General features: G+C 42.8%; 1 protein-coding gene across 2 annotated transcripts in view; it reads left to right on the top strand.

Annotated features, from left to right (window-relative positions):
• The window catches only part of ABCB7 (ATP binding cassette subfamily B member 7), a 183,507-nt gene extending 175,930 nt beyond the window's left edge, over positions 1-7,577 (top strand). The window contains exon 16 of one of the 2 annotated variants that reach the window (XM_030208818.1): positions 7,095-7,577. In XM_030208818.1, the coding sequence (XP_030064678.1) occupies positions 7,095-7,313 (219 nt within the window). In that variant the 3' untranslated portion in view covers positions 7,314-7,577. The remainder of the gene's footprint in view (positions 1-7,094) is intronic. The other variant, XM_030208819.1, reaches the window with a different exon arrangement.
• The last annotated feature ends 6,325 nt before the right edge of the window (positions 7,578-13,902 follow it).

The following is a 13,902-nucleotide window of genomic DNA, read 5'->3' as shown; positions in this document are numbered from 1 at the left end:
TTTCCACATCGCGCTTGTAGTTATCTGTTGAACTTGTAACTTGAATTACTTGATTTTGGGGGGGAGGGGGTGACAGTGTTTGGGCTTGTTATGACTGTGAGTTCAGATCACCATGAAAAATCAACATGTGTGGTCTGATCCTTGTTTTGTGTTCTTTGATTGGGAGCGGTGAGGTGAAAACTGAAAATTACCACGTTATATTGTCTTTTGGTGCATTTTGTTGTATTGAGTGGTTGTAATAAAGATAAAAAACAAACTATTTTGCATTCCAGATATGTGGTAAGCAGATTGGATTATGATTAATGAGGTTTTGTTTAGCATGTTAAAGATGTAGATGCTTTTATTTTGTTTGTCCCTTCTGTTTTTCCTTTGGGTATATACATTTTGGTTGACTTGGCGGTGTTCTCCTGCTCCCTTTAGCCTCCAGCTCAGTCAGATTTAGGATTGGGATCTGGTGTTGCGAATCTTTGTTAACAACCCAGAAATTTGTTTTTCTCTTTTTCCCTCCCAATTTACTTTAGTCCAGTCATTGCAGAGCTGATCTAGGCAAGTTGCCATGTGGAAAGACTCCTACCAAAGCCCTAAACTGGGTCATTCGGTTTCACTGCCCTGCTCGCCAGGGCTGTGAACGTAGTCTTTACAAGTGGAAGAACAGAGCTAGGAATTGCACCCAAGTCCCTTCACACTGAGGAACCAAGCCAGCCCATCTTTTGGATGGTTAATATGTATTCTCAGTTTGCCTTTCTATCACTCTAGTGGAATTGATAATGTCCCCTTTTTAGTTCCATTGGTATGGACAGCACCCCTTCTGTTCACACACAGAACTATCACAGGTTTATTCAGTCTAATTGCATCAAAAATCAGAGGACCACTCTAATCCAGTTGACACAGTCTCTGCAAAAAATGTTTTTTCTTCCCCGCCTCCCCCCAAATACATGACTATTAATATCATTGTTCAGCTACTCCTACTCACAGTCTGTCTTGCGGCCATTTTCCTTTCTAGTAATGAAACCTTAAGGAGAATGGATCTAGAGTGCGGAAAGTAAAGCCCACTAGTGTTTGGTTCTTTGAATACCAGTTAATTATTGCGTGGATTTGAATAAGAAAGCTATTCTTTTGACCCTCCTGCCTTTCTCTGGATTTGGAGTCACTGCATGCGTTGTTTCCATAGATCTATGCACAGATACACCCAGGAGACAGATAATCTTCTGGTGTGTTTGCTGTTTATTCATGCACTTGTGGCCTAGAAATCTTTAATGGTTAAATGTCAAATTATGTGCCTGTGGTAGAAAAGGAATTGATTTTTCTGGGATTAGTTTGATGATTGTACCAGTATTTGTTAGGCAGGAAACTTTCTCAGATAATGGCATTATCATTGAGATGCAGAGAGAAGAGATAAAATTAGATTGTGCAGCAGGCTTTTCTCCTCACCTGTTTGCTGTTTTTCACTTTTGCCTAAGCAGTGCAGCAAGCGTATGTACATTAATGTGACTCTCTAGTCCTTTGCATGTATGTCACGTGTACACTAAGCATTTGGCATGCTTTGTTGGAAATCATAGCCCATAACTGATGTGCAAGAATAATATCCTAACGTAATAAAGCAGTTTTTTTGTTTTTAGTTTTTTTTAATGATGCATTGTGCAAGTGAAATGACAAGGCTTTTCCTCATGTTTCTGCTCGGAGTAAGCGGCAAGGGTGGCCCAGGTTCAAAAGCTGATTTTGGATTTTCCAGGTTCTTGGTTAGCAGAGTTGAGCTGACGTTCTGTGAATACATTAGTCCCTGCTGACTGATTTCTGGAAAGGGCATTGGTATTTGTTCTACAAAAGAACACTTGCCCTTCCAGTTGGAAGCAAGACACTAGAAAGACGGGCAGTTGAAAAAGGAAGGGAAGATGATAGAGGTTAAAAGAAAAAAAAAAATCCAGTCATTCAGTTGCTTGATGCCAATGTTCAGTGTGTTTTATTATATGTATTCTCATCATGTTAATTCATGCGTGAACATTATTATACTAGTTTTCGCCCTTTCCTCTCTGAGCATACCACCCGAACTCTCATCCACTCTTTTATTACCTCTCGCCTTGATTACTGCAACCTACTCCTCACTGGCCTCCCACTTAGCCATCTATCCCCCCTTCAGTCCGTTCAGAACTCGGCTGCACGTCTTATCTTCCGCCTGGACCAATATACTCATATCACCCCTCTCCTCAAGTCACTTCACTGGCTTCCGATCAGGTACCGCATACAGTTCAAGCTTCTCCTACTAACCTACAAATGCACTCGATCTGCAGCCCCTCCCTACCTCTCTACCCTCATCTCCCCCTACGTTCCTACCCGTACCCTCCGCTCTCAAGACAAATCCCTCCTCTCAGTACCCTTCTCCACCACCGCCAACTCCAGGCTCCGCCCTTTCTGCCTCGCCTCACCCCATGCTTGGAATAAACTCCCTGAGCCCATATGCCAAGCCCCCTCCCTGGCCAAATCCTTGCTCAAAGCCCACCTCTTCAATGTCGCCTTCGGCACCTAACCACTATACCTCTATTCAGGAAACCTGGACTGCCCCAACTTGACATTTCGTCCTTTAGATTGTAAGCTTCTTCGAGCAGGGACTGTCCTTCTTTGTTAAACTGTACAGCGCTGCGTAACCCTAGTAGCGCTCTAGAAATGTTTAGATGTAGTAGTAGTAGTATTATACTAGTTTTGTTTCTCTTAATGGCAGTCTTATGTATTGTGGTTAGCTAAATATGAGCTATTATATTTGGGGGGGGGTGGGGGGGAGGGGCTAATGGCTCCCATTCATACTAGACCGAAACTGCTACTGAAACTTATTGCCCGGTTCAGCCAAAACCGAAAACTAAAGTTCTTGTCGTAGGTTACAGTTGGTAGCCCTCTGCTAAACCCACTCTCAAGTCCCAGGAACAACTGCAAGCACAGGCTGACAACTGGCACAGCCATTTTAACAAGTTCTCAACAAGTCTGGCATGTTTTAGGTTCCTGAATCAATGCAAGATGTAGTTAAATATCCTCTGACTCTTCCAAACAAAATAGATTCAAGTACTTAAACATTTAAATCAAAGAGCAACTGAGTGTCCTTGCTGCGGGAGGAGAAAGCCTCAGAACCCCTCCCCCACACTCTTATGTTTTCAAAGGGGTGGGATCTTCTGGAGTGAAGTTAATATCATTGGCATTAAAAAAAACCTCCCTTTTGCAGTCTTTAAAACACTCTGAAGTCCTCTTTAATCACCTTGTAGGTACCCAATCAATAGGTGACATGAGATTCAAAAGGCTTTCAAGTCATGTGCTGTTTGGTATCCACTGTAAGAAAGGGTGTTTTGAGATCTGGCAACAGGAAACTTCCAAAGCCCCATCCCCCAGTCTCAAGAGAGGCTCCCGTAGTACACCTCTAATGCACCCCAGCAGAAGACAGCAAAATTAAGGCTGTCCAGCAGGTGATTAATGACGATCCACAAAGGCCTTAGCTTCCTGAACTGGTTTAGGTATACTACTCAAGAGATGCAATGAAGTTGAGAACTGGAAAGGGCTTCTTCCTCCAGCCCTCTGCTGGAAGGTAAAATTTGGCATATCCTAACAAAATTATCCAGGGGAGGCAACTCATACAAAAAGATAATGGAACTGGAGGAACAAAGAGAAGCAGAGTAATTCTCAGTCGACCACTAAATTCTACAGAAAGTGAAACTGTCAAACTTACGTTGTTTGGGCTGCGTTTCTGAAATAGGTTGTGAAAACTGTAAGGCTGTTTATAGCTATTCTACATATTGTTTTAAAGATTCTTTAATATTTGTCAATTTGTATTTTGCATTTCTTATCTTTTCATTACTTCATGTTGATTACAATTGTAATTGCACAATTCAAGGTATGTTTATTTTTGTTCCCACTGTAGCTCAGGGGCGTAGCCAGACTTCGGCGGGAGGGGGGTCCAGAGCCCAAGGTGAGGGGGCACATTTTAGCCCCCCCGGTGCCGCCACCACCAACTTTGACCCCCCCCCCCCCCGCCGATGATCCTCTCAACCCCCCCTCCCGCCGCCAACCCTTACTCCCTTCTCTTGATCATTTATAAATCTGTTAAAAAGCAGCGATCCCAACACAGACCCCTGGGGAACCCTACTATCCACCCTGCTGCATTGAGAATATTGACCATTCAACCCTATTCTCTGTTTTCTATCTTTTAACCCATTTTTAAGCCATAGTACAACACTACCTCCTCTCCCATGACTCTCCAAATTCCTCTGGCGTCTTTCATAAGGTACTTGGTCAAATGCCTTTTGAAAATCCAGATACACAATATCAACTGGCTCACCTTTAGCCACATGTTTGTTCTTTCTTTCAAAGACATGGAATAGGTTGGCGAGGCAAGATTTCCCTTCAGTAAATCTGTGTTGGCTTTGTCTCATTAATCCATGCTTTCGAATATGCTCTGTAATTTTTTCTTTATAATAGTCTCTACCATTTTGCCCGGTACCAACGTCAGGCTGACCGGCCTACAATTTCCCGGATAACCTCTGGAACCTTTTAAAAAAAAGTCAGCGTTACATTGGCCACCATTCAATCTTCCGGTACCATGCTTGATTTTAAAAATAAATTACATATTCCTAACAATAGTTCTGCAAGTTCATTTTTCAATTCAATCATTACTCTGGGATGAATACCATCCGGTCCAGGAGATTTGCTATTCTTCAATTTGTCAAATTGTGCCATTACATCTTCCAGGTTTATAGAGATTTCATTCAGTTTTTCTGACTGTTCGACTTTGAATACCATTTCTGGCACCGGTATCTCTCCCAAATCTTCCTTGGTGAAGACTGAAGCAAAGAATTCATTTAATCTCTCTGCTACGGCTTTGTCTTCCCTGAGTGCCCCTTTTACCCCTCAGTCATCTAATTTAATGTTAAAAATAATCATTCATCCTGCCACACAGTCACTGCGAGGTTCAAGGTTCAATTTATTTTTGATATATGACAAACTCATAATAAAATATTTAGCGGTTTGCAATAAAACGTAAATCAAAAAGGGGGACAATTATTAAGGGAGGATAAAGACAGAGAAGAATATGAAAGGAGTGAAAGAAAAACAAGAGAAAAGTATTGTACAATCTCAATTTGGGGGAAAGGGAAGTAGAGATAGGGAAAAACAAAAGGTAATAAGTTGCCTCAGGATAATAATTTTCTCAGACTGGACAGCATTCTCTTTACACCCAGGTTTCTAGAATGAATTAGAATCTGCCCCAGCTCTACTTTGGAGCAAATGCTGTTCTCCTCCCAGAAAAGAGCTGTTTTTGACTAAAATATGAGGAAATGATATCCAAGTCTCTCTCTCTGCAGTTAAATGACCAGCCAGGCCAAACGAAACAGCAGTTCTGGGTTGTCATCTCCAGCAAAGTGACACAAATCTTCATTATGTCTCTCTCTTCATGCTTCAGTCTTTGTTTGACTGTTATGACACTGTTGTTCCTAAACCGTCTTAAGTTGAAACACCTCACCTTAATATTCCTTTATCTCTTGTTTGTCCTGTTTGTCTGTCCTAATTAGACTGTAAGCTCTGTCGAGCAGGGACTGTCTCTTCATGTTCAAGTGTACAGCGCTGCGTACGTCTAGTAGCGCTATAGAAAAGATAAGTAGTAGTCTTTGGGATTCCGGAATCTTGCTACTCTTTGGGATTCCACACAGAATCTTGCTACTATGGGATTCCGGAATCTTGCTATTCTTCGGGATTCTGCATGGAATCTTGCTATTCTTTGTCCTTATCGCTTATTTGTCTGTTCTAATTAGGTTGTAAGCTCTGTCGAGCAGGGACTGTCTCTTCATGTTCAAGTGTACAGCGCTGCGTATGTCTAGTAGCGCTATAGAAATGATAGTAGTAGTAGTAATATGCTTCTGATGGTACAGAGAACTATTCTTTTGCAGTGATTGAGGATTGTTGCACCTAATGGGACCCAAAGGTTGAATTTGCTGTAGGCAGTTATGGTTTTGGAACAATGCAAGGCTGGATGGAACCTACCCTGCACGTTGGAGGAAATTTCAGTAGATATGGGAACCGTTGCAGAGTGCTATGCCACACAGGGCATGCAGTTGGATCTTAAATTGCTGATAATTTGAAGTTTATTTTTTCTACTGACCCTCCTATTGATTGCTTTCAGATTTGGATAAGCGTCCACCAAGTCTGAAATTTCTTGTTTTTTTTTTTCTGAGGGTGGCAGAGAATGTTGAAATTGTTAAAACTATTGTGTTGTAATAGTTTGTTTGATTATACTCTGATGGGTTTCTAATAAAAATCGCATTTCAAAAAAGTAAAGTGACCAGTCAGATCCATCTTGTTCATGTCTTTTCTTTTCCAGGGCCAAGCTAGTATCCAGTGTAATATAGAATTCACCACGTCTCTATCTGATATGGGGTTTAATTCTTGTGATTCAGTCTACAGAGATATAATTAATAATAATTACATTAAGACAACCATTTGACTCTACAGTTCTGGTATTATTGCATTGATTGTATATATGTATTTCCATTTATCTCAGCCAGGTATACTTTGTAGAGAGAGATTCTTAAATGTATGCTTCATTCTTAGAAATTAGATTTAGTTCACAGGGCCCCCATAATCATGTTGGTGCCCTGTTTCAGGAAGATTACTTGTCAAACCATTTGGCCTGATCCCATATCATTCAAACACTGGAGATTGCAGCCAAAGGATCAGAGAACTTGCCCTTCCCTGACCAACTTCCAGTTTTATGCAAACTCCCATGTGGTGACAATAGTATTGAAATCTTTGTATTAAGTAACAAACATTAGATTATCATCTCTTTGGGTCAGGAATTGCTCTGATGTTCAGATTGGCTTCCCAAACTGGCCGATACAAAGAAAGAAGCAGAAAGGCATGCACTAATTTTAGGATTCTTCCTTATACTTAAATCCTTCAGTTTCAGAGGTAGAAAACATTTGGTTTGCTATGCTTTCATTTAGGGCATGAGGCCTAAATCAAAATAGATGTTTCACTGCTGTCTTTCTACCTCCTCCTCCTCAAGTAACACTACATTGGGATCTAAACTTTTGTGTTAAATAGTATTTTATATTTTCTTTAACCAGGGTAAAATAGCAGAACGTGGCACACACTTTGACCTCCTCGCCAATCTATCCAGTCTCTACTCAGAAATGTGGCACGCCCAGAGCAACAGGGTGCTGAATGGTCCCCAGGAACAGAAGCCCAGTGAACACAGCGAACGATTGTCCAAAGAGGAAGAAAGAAAGAAACTGCAAGAAGAAATCATCAACAGTGTGAAAGGCTGTGGAAACTGCTCCTGCTAACCCCATCCATCCTGCTGTCACTGATATAGAGAAGCAGATCTTTTGGGATGAAGACACCAGCAGACCCTAGGCTTTTTTAAGGACTGTTCACAGTGAGGTGTACTCTTCAATCAAAAAGTTTTTTTTTATTTGTGTCTGCTAAGGATGCCCTGTGTATAGTGAGACTACTTGAAAAGGTTTTCATCAGGTTTTCTGTTTTATTGGTAATGAAGGTATGTTTAATAATTGCTTGGACTTGTGTAGCACCTTTTTTTTTTTTTTTTTTTTTTTTTTTTTTTTAACTCGAACAGGATCACAGCGTGCTTTCCAAATGAGCACATCAGAGGCCGTGCATGCAGCCAGCTCAATTCTGGAGAACAATCTACATTTAAGCACACAACCAGGCAATGGGAGAAGGAGCAATTGTCATTCGGTTACAGTTAGAGAAGATTTGAGGAAGCAACTTATTTTGTCCAGGATCACCAGAGTAGCCAGTAGCAAAGCTGGTATTAGAATAAATCATGTAAGCACCAGCTCTGCCACTGGCCTCTTTGTTTGACTCTGGAAAAAGCATAAATATCACACGTTGCTTCTTGGCACTTTTGCCATTGCAGAATGGCCATGAATGTATGAGTAATCTGATTGTTTGCCTCTGCAATAAGTCATGTTATAAAAATAAGGCCTTCACATTCTCCACGGGACTTATGTGCACAGTCCACTGGTTAAAATTTAGTTTCTTATATTTAGAGAAAGAATTAAGATCTAGGTTGATTATCAGGAAACAGCATCAACCATCCTAATTTATTTTCTTTTTATGTCAGCTCATGCAAAACCTCTTCCTGAGGTTTGCATTAATACATTTTCCCCCCAAACTGGAATGCCATGTGGCAGATTTGATACATCTCTGTTGCTCTTAAAGATCATCATTAATGATATTTCAAACGTAGATCCTCCTGAAATCCCAGTCACTGGGTTTGGTTCTGTTTATAATCTTACCTGGTTCAGGGAAACCACCTTGTATCTTTCCATTGCAATGTACATTCACAATTAAACCTCAGACCTTCTGTTGTGATGCTCTGCCAGAAAATATTTCCTGTATTTTTCCATTTAAATTAAAACATAATTGAAACTTATCTGTTTTCTCAGGTGCAGATGATCAAAAGCCCCGCGCTGTTCGAAACAGCGCACTAAAAATAGCACGGGAACAGCACTGGGCTTTACCGCCATTATGATCATAGTTAATAGCATGCAAATTTAAGCTCGCTATTATCTTCGATCATAGGGTAAAAGTGGAGGAGGATTGTGGCTGAAAAAGCGCTGAGGCACAATCCTCCTGCACTTATTTGACAGGTCCGGGCTGTGAAAAGCCTAGACCTGTCAAACACAGGGGCTGGAGGTCCATGGTACCCACTAGACCCTCCTTCAGTGCAAGGCCCTGGTGGTCTAGTGTCCCCTCCCCCCACTCCCAAGCCAGCGACATGGGGGCTGGAGGTCTGGAGGAGCTGGGCAGTTCAGGGCTGGGCACCATTTTCAAGGTGGCGCTGAAAGGAGGGAGTATACTACTCCTTCCTCCGCCATTCAGGTATGGGGGGGGGGGGGGGTGGGGAAGGGGTCCACTAGATCACCAGGTTGGGGGGGGGGCTTGTGTTCGCGGTCACCAAGGCTTTTTTTATTGGGTTGCAAGGGGGGGTGTTCTGCAAACCCTATCGCCAGCTCCGAGCTGGTGTAGGGTTTGCTGTGTGCAGTGCGCCAATGTTTGGCCCACCGATCATTGGGGAGGAATAATAAAATACCTGTTTAGCACGCATTTGCACGTTACTTGTGTTTGAGCCCTCGAGCGCATTGTTTCACTTGCTCGGAGGCTCTGATCATGGGGTGCAAACAAATACAGGGGCTAGTATGGCACTACAAGCCTCTAGCGCCTGCGTTTGCTTTTGTTCATCAGCCCATCAGTTTGAAAAATGCGCACTTAAGGTCTCCTTTCTTGGGCTCCTATTCACCATTGTACTTGAATCTTTTCAGGACATACCAGTAGAAAGCTGAAGGTGGAGCCGCTTCTGATTTGTTTTTATTATGACAGAGGGTAAAAATAGTTCAGATCTGGGGTCCTAAAATAAATTTGAGAAGAGACAGATTGTAAGGGAATGTGGAGGAATGCTGTAGCTTGGATAGCACCCATCATTAAATTCTCTGGTTTAAAATTTGCAGTTAGAGCTGAAAGTTAGGTTGTGAAACAGTCCTCTGTGCATCTTTGAAAGTTGATGGTGCAAATTATTTTATGTTTTGGGATTAGCATAAAACGCTTTAAAGCTTCTTCAAGTAAATATTTTAAAACATGTTTACTGTGTTTCCTAAATGAGAATGTTTATCAAACTATGTGTCAGCCGCAACCGTGTTTTCATGATTGCAGGAAGCACGCAGTCCGCAAGGTTTACCATTTCATCTGTCCCATTGCTCCCAGCCCTCCTACAACATTGGCTGCGATGCTGCTGTTATCACCCACCTTCCATTTATAGTTCAGGCTTGCTGGGAGAAGCAGGCCAATGGCTGTTTTGTACACCCTAGTCATAACCCCAGATACAGGTTTTGGGGTTACAACCCAGTTTGGAAAATGCTGTCTTAATTTGAGCGGTACCAAAAATTATAGTTCTAGTTACTTGCCATTGTTGGTTGTCCATCCACAGTGATTCAGTAGACACAGAGGGATCTGAATGGTGCCCCAGAGCTCTTTTAATGCTAGTCATTTTTAAAAAACCCATTCTTAAAAGGTTTTCCTTTCTTTTGTGATCACATCTGAAGTTTGAGTTCATGATTTTGTTTTGTTTTTAAACAAGAGATTGCTTATTGTGGGAGGAAAGTGTTATCGTTTCAAAAAACTACATTCCGGGAACTTTGTGGAGTGGATGAATAACCTAATGGTTAGTGCAGTAGGCTGAGAACCAAGGCAACTGGGCAGTTGTTACTTCAGCTCCCTGTGACCCCTGGCAAGTCACTTAACCCTCCATTGCCCCAGGTGCAAAAACTTAGATTGCGAGCCCGCTAGGTAAAGAGAAAGTACCTGCATATCTACTATAATAAAACTCACCCTCAACGTTCTGAGGACACTGACGTCAGTGAAGCCAAGCCACTGACTTCAGTTCCTTCAGGTTCAAAGGTTCGTGGTGGTGAAGCCACCGGGCCCCACCCTCGCGTCAAACGTCATGACATTGAGGGCGGAGCAAACGTTGAGGGTGAGTTTTATTGCTGTACCTATGCTCCGCCCTCGCATCAAAACGTGATGACGTCGAGGGCGGCCCAGGAAAATCACCACCCACACAGAGCTACGACAACGTTAAAAATAGCGGCGGCACACGAACCAGCTACAACTGCGACGAGCCATGGGGCGGCCAAGGAAAATCGCCACTGTTCTCCGTATGCGAGTCACACCCCCCCCCCCCCCAAAAAAAAAAAAAAAGCTAGCGCCCGTTTCATTACTCTGAGAAATGGGCCTTCTTTCCTAGTAATATATAAAAACTGCTTTGGTTGGACTATAGAAAGGCGGTATATGAAATGCATTGCATGAGGACTGCTACTATTTAGCAACACACGTGATGTCCGCAGAAGAGGACACGGTTCACCTTCTTACTGTGGTGTCAGAAGTCCTATTCAGTTTGTGGTCCTCCCCCTTTTTTTTCTGCAGCTAAGCATGCTTGAATTCTGCCATTGTTTTGGCTCCTACCACCCTCAGGAAATCTGTTCCAGTTGTCTGTCCTCATTTCAGTCAAACAAAGGGTTGTGTGTCTTTTTAAGCTTCCTTGTCTTCGCTTTCATAGGATGACCCTTGTTCTTGAGCATTTTATGTTATGGAAAATACTACTGTCAGGTGCTTAATTGAAGCCTGCTGGATATTTGAATATTTCTATCATGTCTGCCATTTTACCTCTGTAAAATGCATCCTTAGCTCCTTCAGTCTCTTCATATATAGCAAGTAATTGGACAACCACAGATTTGCGTACACTGTTATGAACTTTTAGTTCGGCCTTTTCAGCTGTATGAGTTATATTCAGGTACACTAGGAGGCATATTTTCAAAGCACTTAGCCTTCCAAAGTTCCAAAGGTTTCTATGGAACTTTGGAAGGCTAAGTGCTTTGAAAATATGCCTATAGGTATTTCTCTGTCTCCCAACGGCTCACAATCTGTTTCTACTTGAAACAATGGAGGCCGAGTGACTTGTCCAAGGTCACAAGGAGTATAAGTGGGATTTGAACCCTGGTTTCTCTAGTTCTCAACCCACTGCAGTAAACATTAGGCTGCATCTTTTTTTCCTTTTGTCGCTGTAGAATAGCACTGTAGCCTTGGTCACAGGTGACTAAAATTTGATTAGAGGCTTTTGAGAGATTGTTGGCACATCATAAAGAGCTGAACTCTACACGTGACTGATGCCACCACACCAGTAAACCAGTAATCGTCGCTGCTGTCAATATTTGGCTTTGAAGGCTGCTCCTGCAGGGTATCTGAAGATTGTAATGCTGTGAAAGTTGCCATCAGAGACTGGTAGAGAAGGAAGGGGAGAAAAATGAGCAAGCCACGGTACTATAGAGCAGCTTGAAAGTCTTGAAACTTTTGGCTGAGCACCATCATGTTCATGGGCAGCCAGAGCAAAATAGGAGAAATTGCCACTTTATCCCTGAAGGAGAAGGTAGCAGACAAGAAATGCCTCAAAAATAGCAGGAGGGGATTCTAGGCATCCTTTTACTGTGTTGTGTAAGTGTTCCTGTTTTCTGATAGAACTAGTAAAAAAGCCCCGTTTCTGATGCAAATGAAACGGGGGCTAGCAATGTTTTCTTCTGTGTGCATGTGTGAGTGTGTGTGTCCCTGCCCTCTGGCCTCTCTCCCCTCTCTCCCCTCTGAGTCCTTCACTGTTACAGAGCCAGCGATTTGATTTCGTGCTCTGCTGTTTTCCTTCACTGACTGTGTTACAGAGAGGGCGGGGCAGACACTCATAGGGAAACCGGATATCTCTCCCCCTTCACACTTCCGGCTGGAGGCTTCATAGAACGTTGGTGTTGCCTTTTATATAGAGAGATAGTAAAAAAGCCCCGTTTCTGATGCAAATGAAACGGGGGCTAGCAATGTTTTCTTCTGTGTGCATGTGGGAGTGTGTGTGTCCCTGCCCTCTGGCCTCTCTCCCCTCCCCACTCTGAGTCCTTCACTGTTACAGAGCCAGCGATTTGATTTCGTGCTCTGCTGTTTTCCTTCACTGACTGTGTTACAGAGAGGGCGGGGCAGACACTCCTAGGGAAACCGGATATCTCGCCCCCTTCACACTTCCGGCTGGAGGCTTCATAGAACGTTGGTGTTGCCTTTTATATAGAGAGATAAGGAGAATAGGTGCTTCTCAGGCTTCAGAATGTTTTTAGCCAATGCAGGACTAGAGCAGATGTGCTTTCCTTGAAACCTTGCAAGGAAAACAAGTCCACCTGCCATATAGTAAAACTTGTTCTCTTGTGTTTTTTGTTGATCTTGGGACTTCCAAGGTATTAAATTGCATCTTCACACACAACATTATGGTGGCAAATACTTGCAAGAAAAACAAAGGATTTACTAGCAATCCCCAATATGGCTTATTTCAGTGTGTGCCTGGACCAACAGGAACATTTTCATTTTATTCTGTGTCAAATGACTTTCAAGCCACAGCAGACGAATGAATGAAGATGATGATTAGTGGAACCTTTTTACTCCTCTGGACCTGGTACTTCCAGTGTCACAAATATACAATTGACTTTATAAAACGTTTAGTTTGAATAGTGTCAATGTAAAACTCAGTCTATCCTTTTATAGCACATCAGCCTTCACTGAAAAAGTAACACCATCATGCTTGCACAAACATCTCCTGTGGTAGGACGGCACTCTGGGAGTAATTCATGCTAATTCAGTGAGGATGCTGAAATCTCACGCTAGACTTACAGCTGCATTGCTGCCAGGATTTTTCTTTTCCATTTCCTGAGTGGCCAGGATGCAGGAAGAAAGAATCTTGAGCTTTACCTATTATTCTTTCTTTACTTGTAGGTAAGGTTTTTAGGGGCCTTTTTACAAAGGCGTGCCAAAAAGTGGCCTGCGGTAGTTTGGGCGCATGCTGGACCACTTCTTCACCGTGTCTGGAAAAAGAAAAAAAAAAAGGAGGGGGGGGGGGGGAGTTTGGGCCAAGAAATGGATGTGCGGCAGAATGAAAACCAGTGTGCATCTATTTTCAGCCTGAGCCCTTTAACGCCACCCGCTGACTTAGCAGTAAGGGCTCACGCATTACCCGTGCGGTAACCGTCCAGCGCACGCCAATTACTGCTGGGAACGCCCCCGTGGTAGAAAATTATTTTCTACTGCAGGTTAACGCTGTGTGCCAAACTCGGAATTATTCCTGGCACACGCGCTAGCCAGGTGGTAATGCTGATTTGACGCACGCTGCACGTGTGTAGGCCCTTACGCACCTTTGTAAAAAGAGCCCCTTACTGTGTGAGGTAGAGAACAGAGTATGTTGTGAGGCACACTTTCAGCTAGTGCAGCGGAACTAAAGAAATAGCTAATTTTAAAGGACAGGCCATTGGGAAGCATTTCAGAAATACAAAGCAGAAT

The sequence above is a fragment of the Microcaecilia unicolor genome, chromosome 7 (assembly GCF_901765095.1).
Source record: "Microcaecilia unicolor chromosome 7, aMicUni1.1, whole genome shotgun sequence".
Classification (NCBI taxonomy): Eukaryota; Metazoa; Chordata; class Amphibia; order Gymnophiona; family Siphonopidae; genus Microcaecilia; species Microcaecilia unicolor.
The sequence above is the reverse complement of the archived record's forward strand: the minus strand, read 5'-3'. Positions and strand labels throughout refer to the sequence as shown.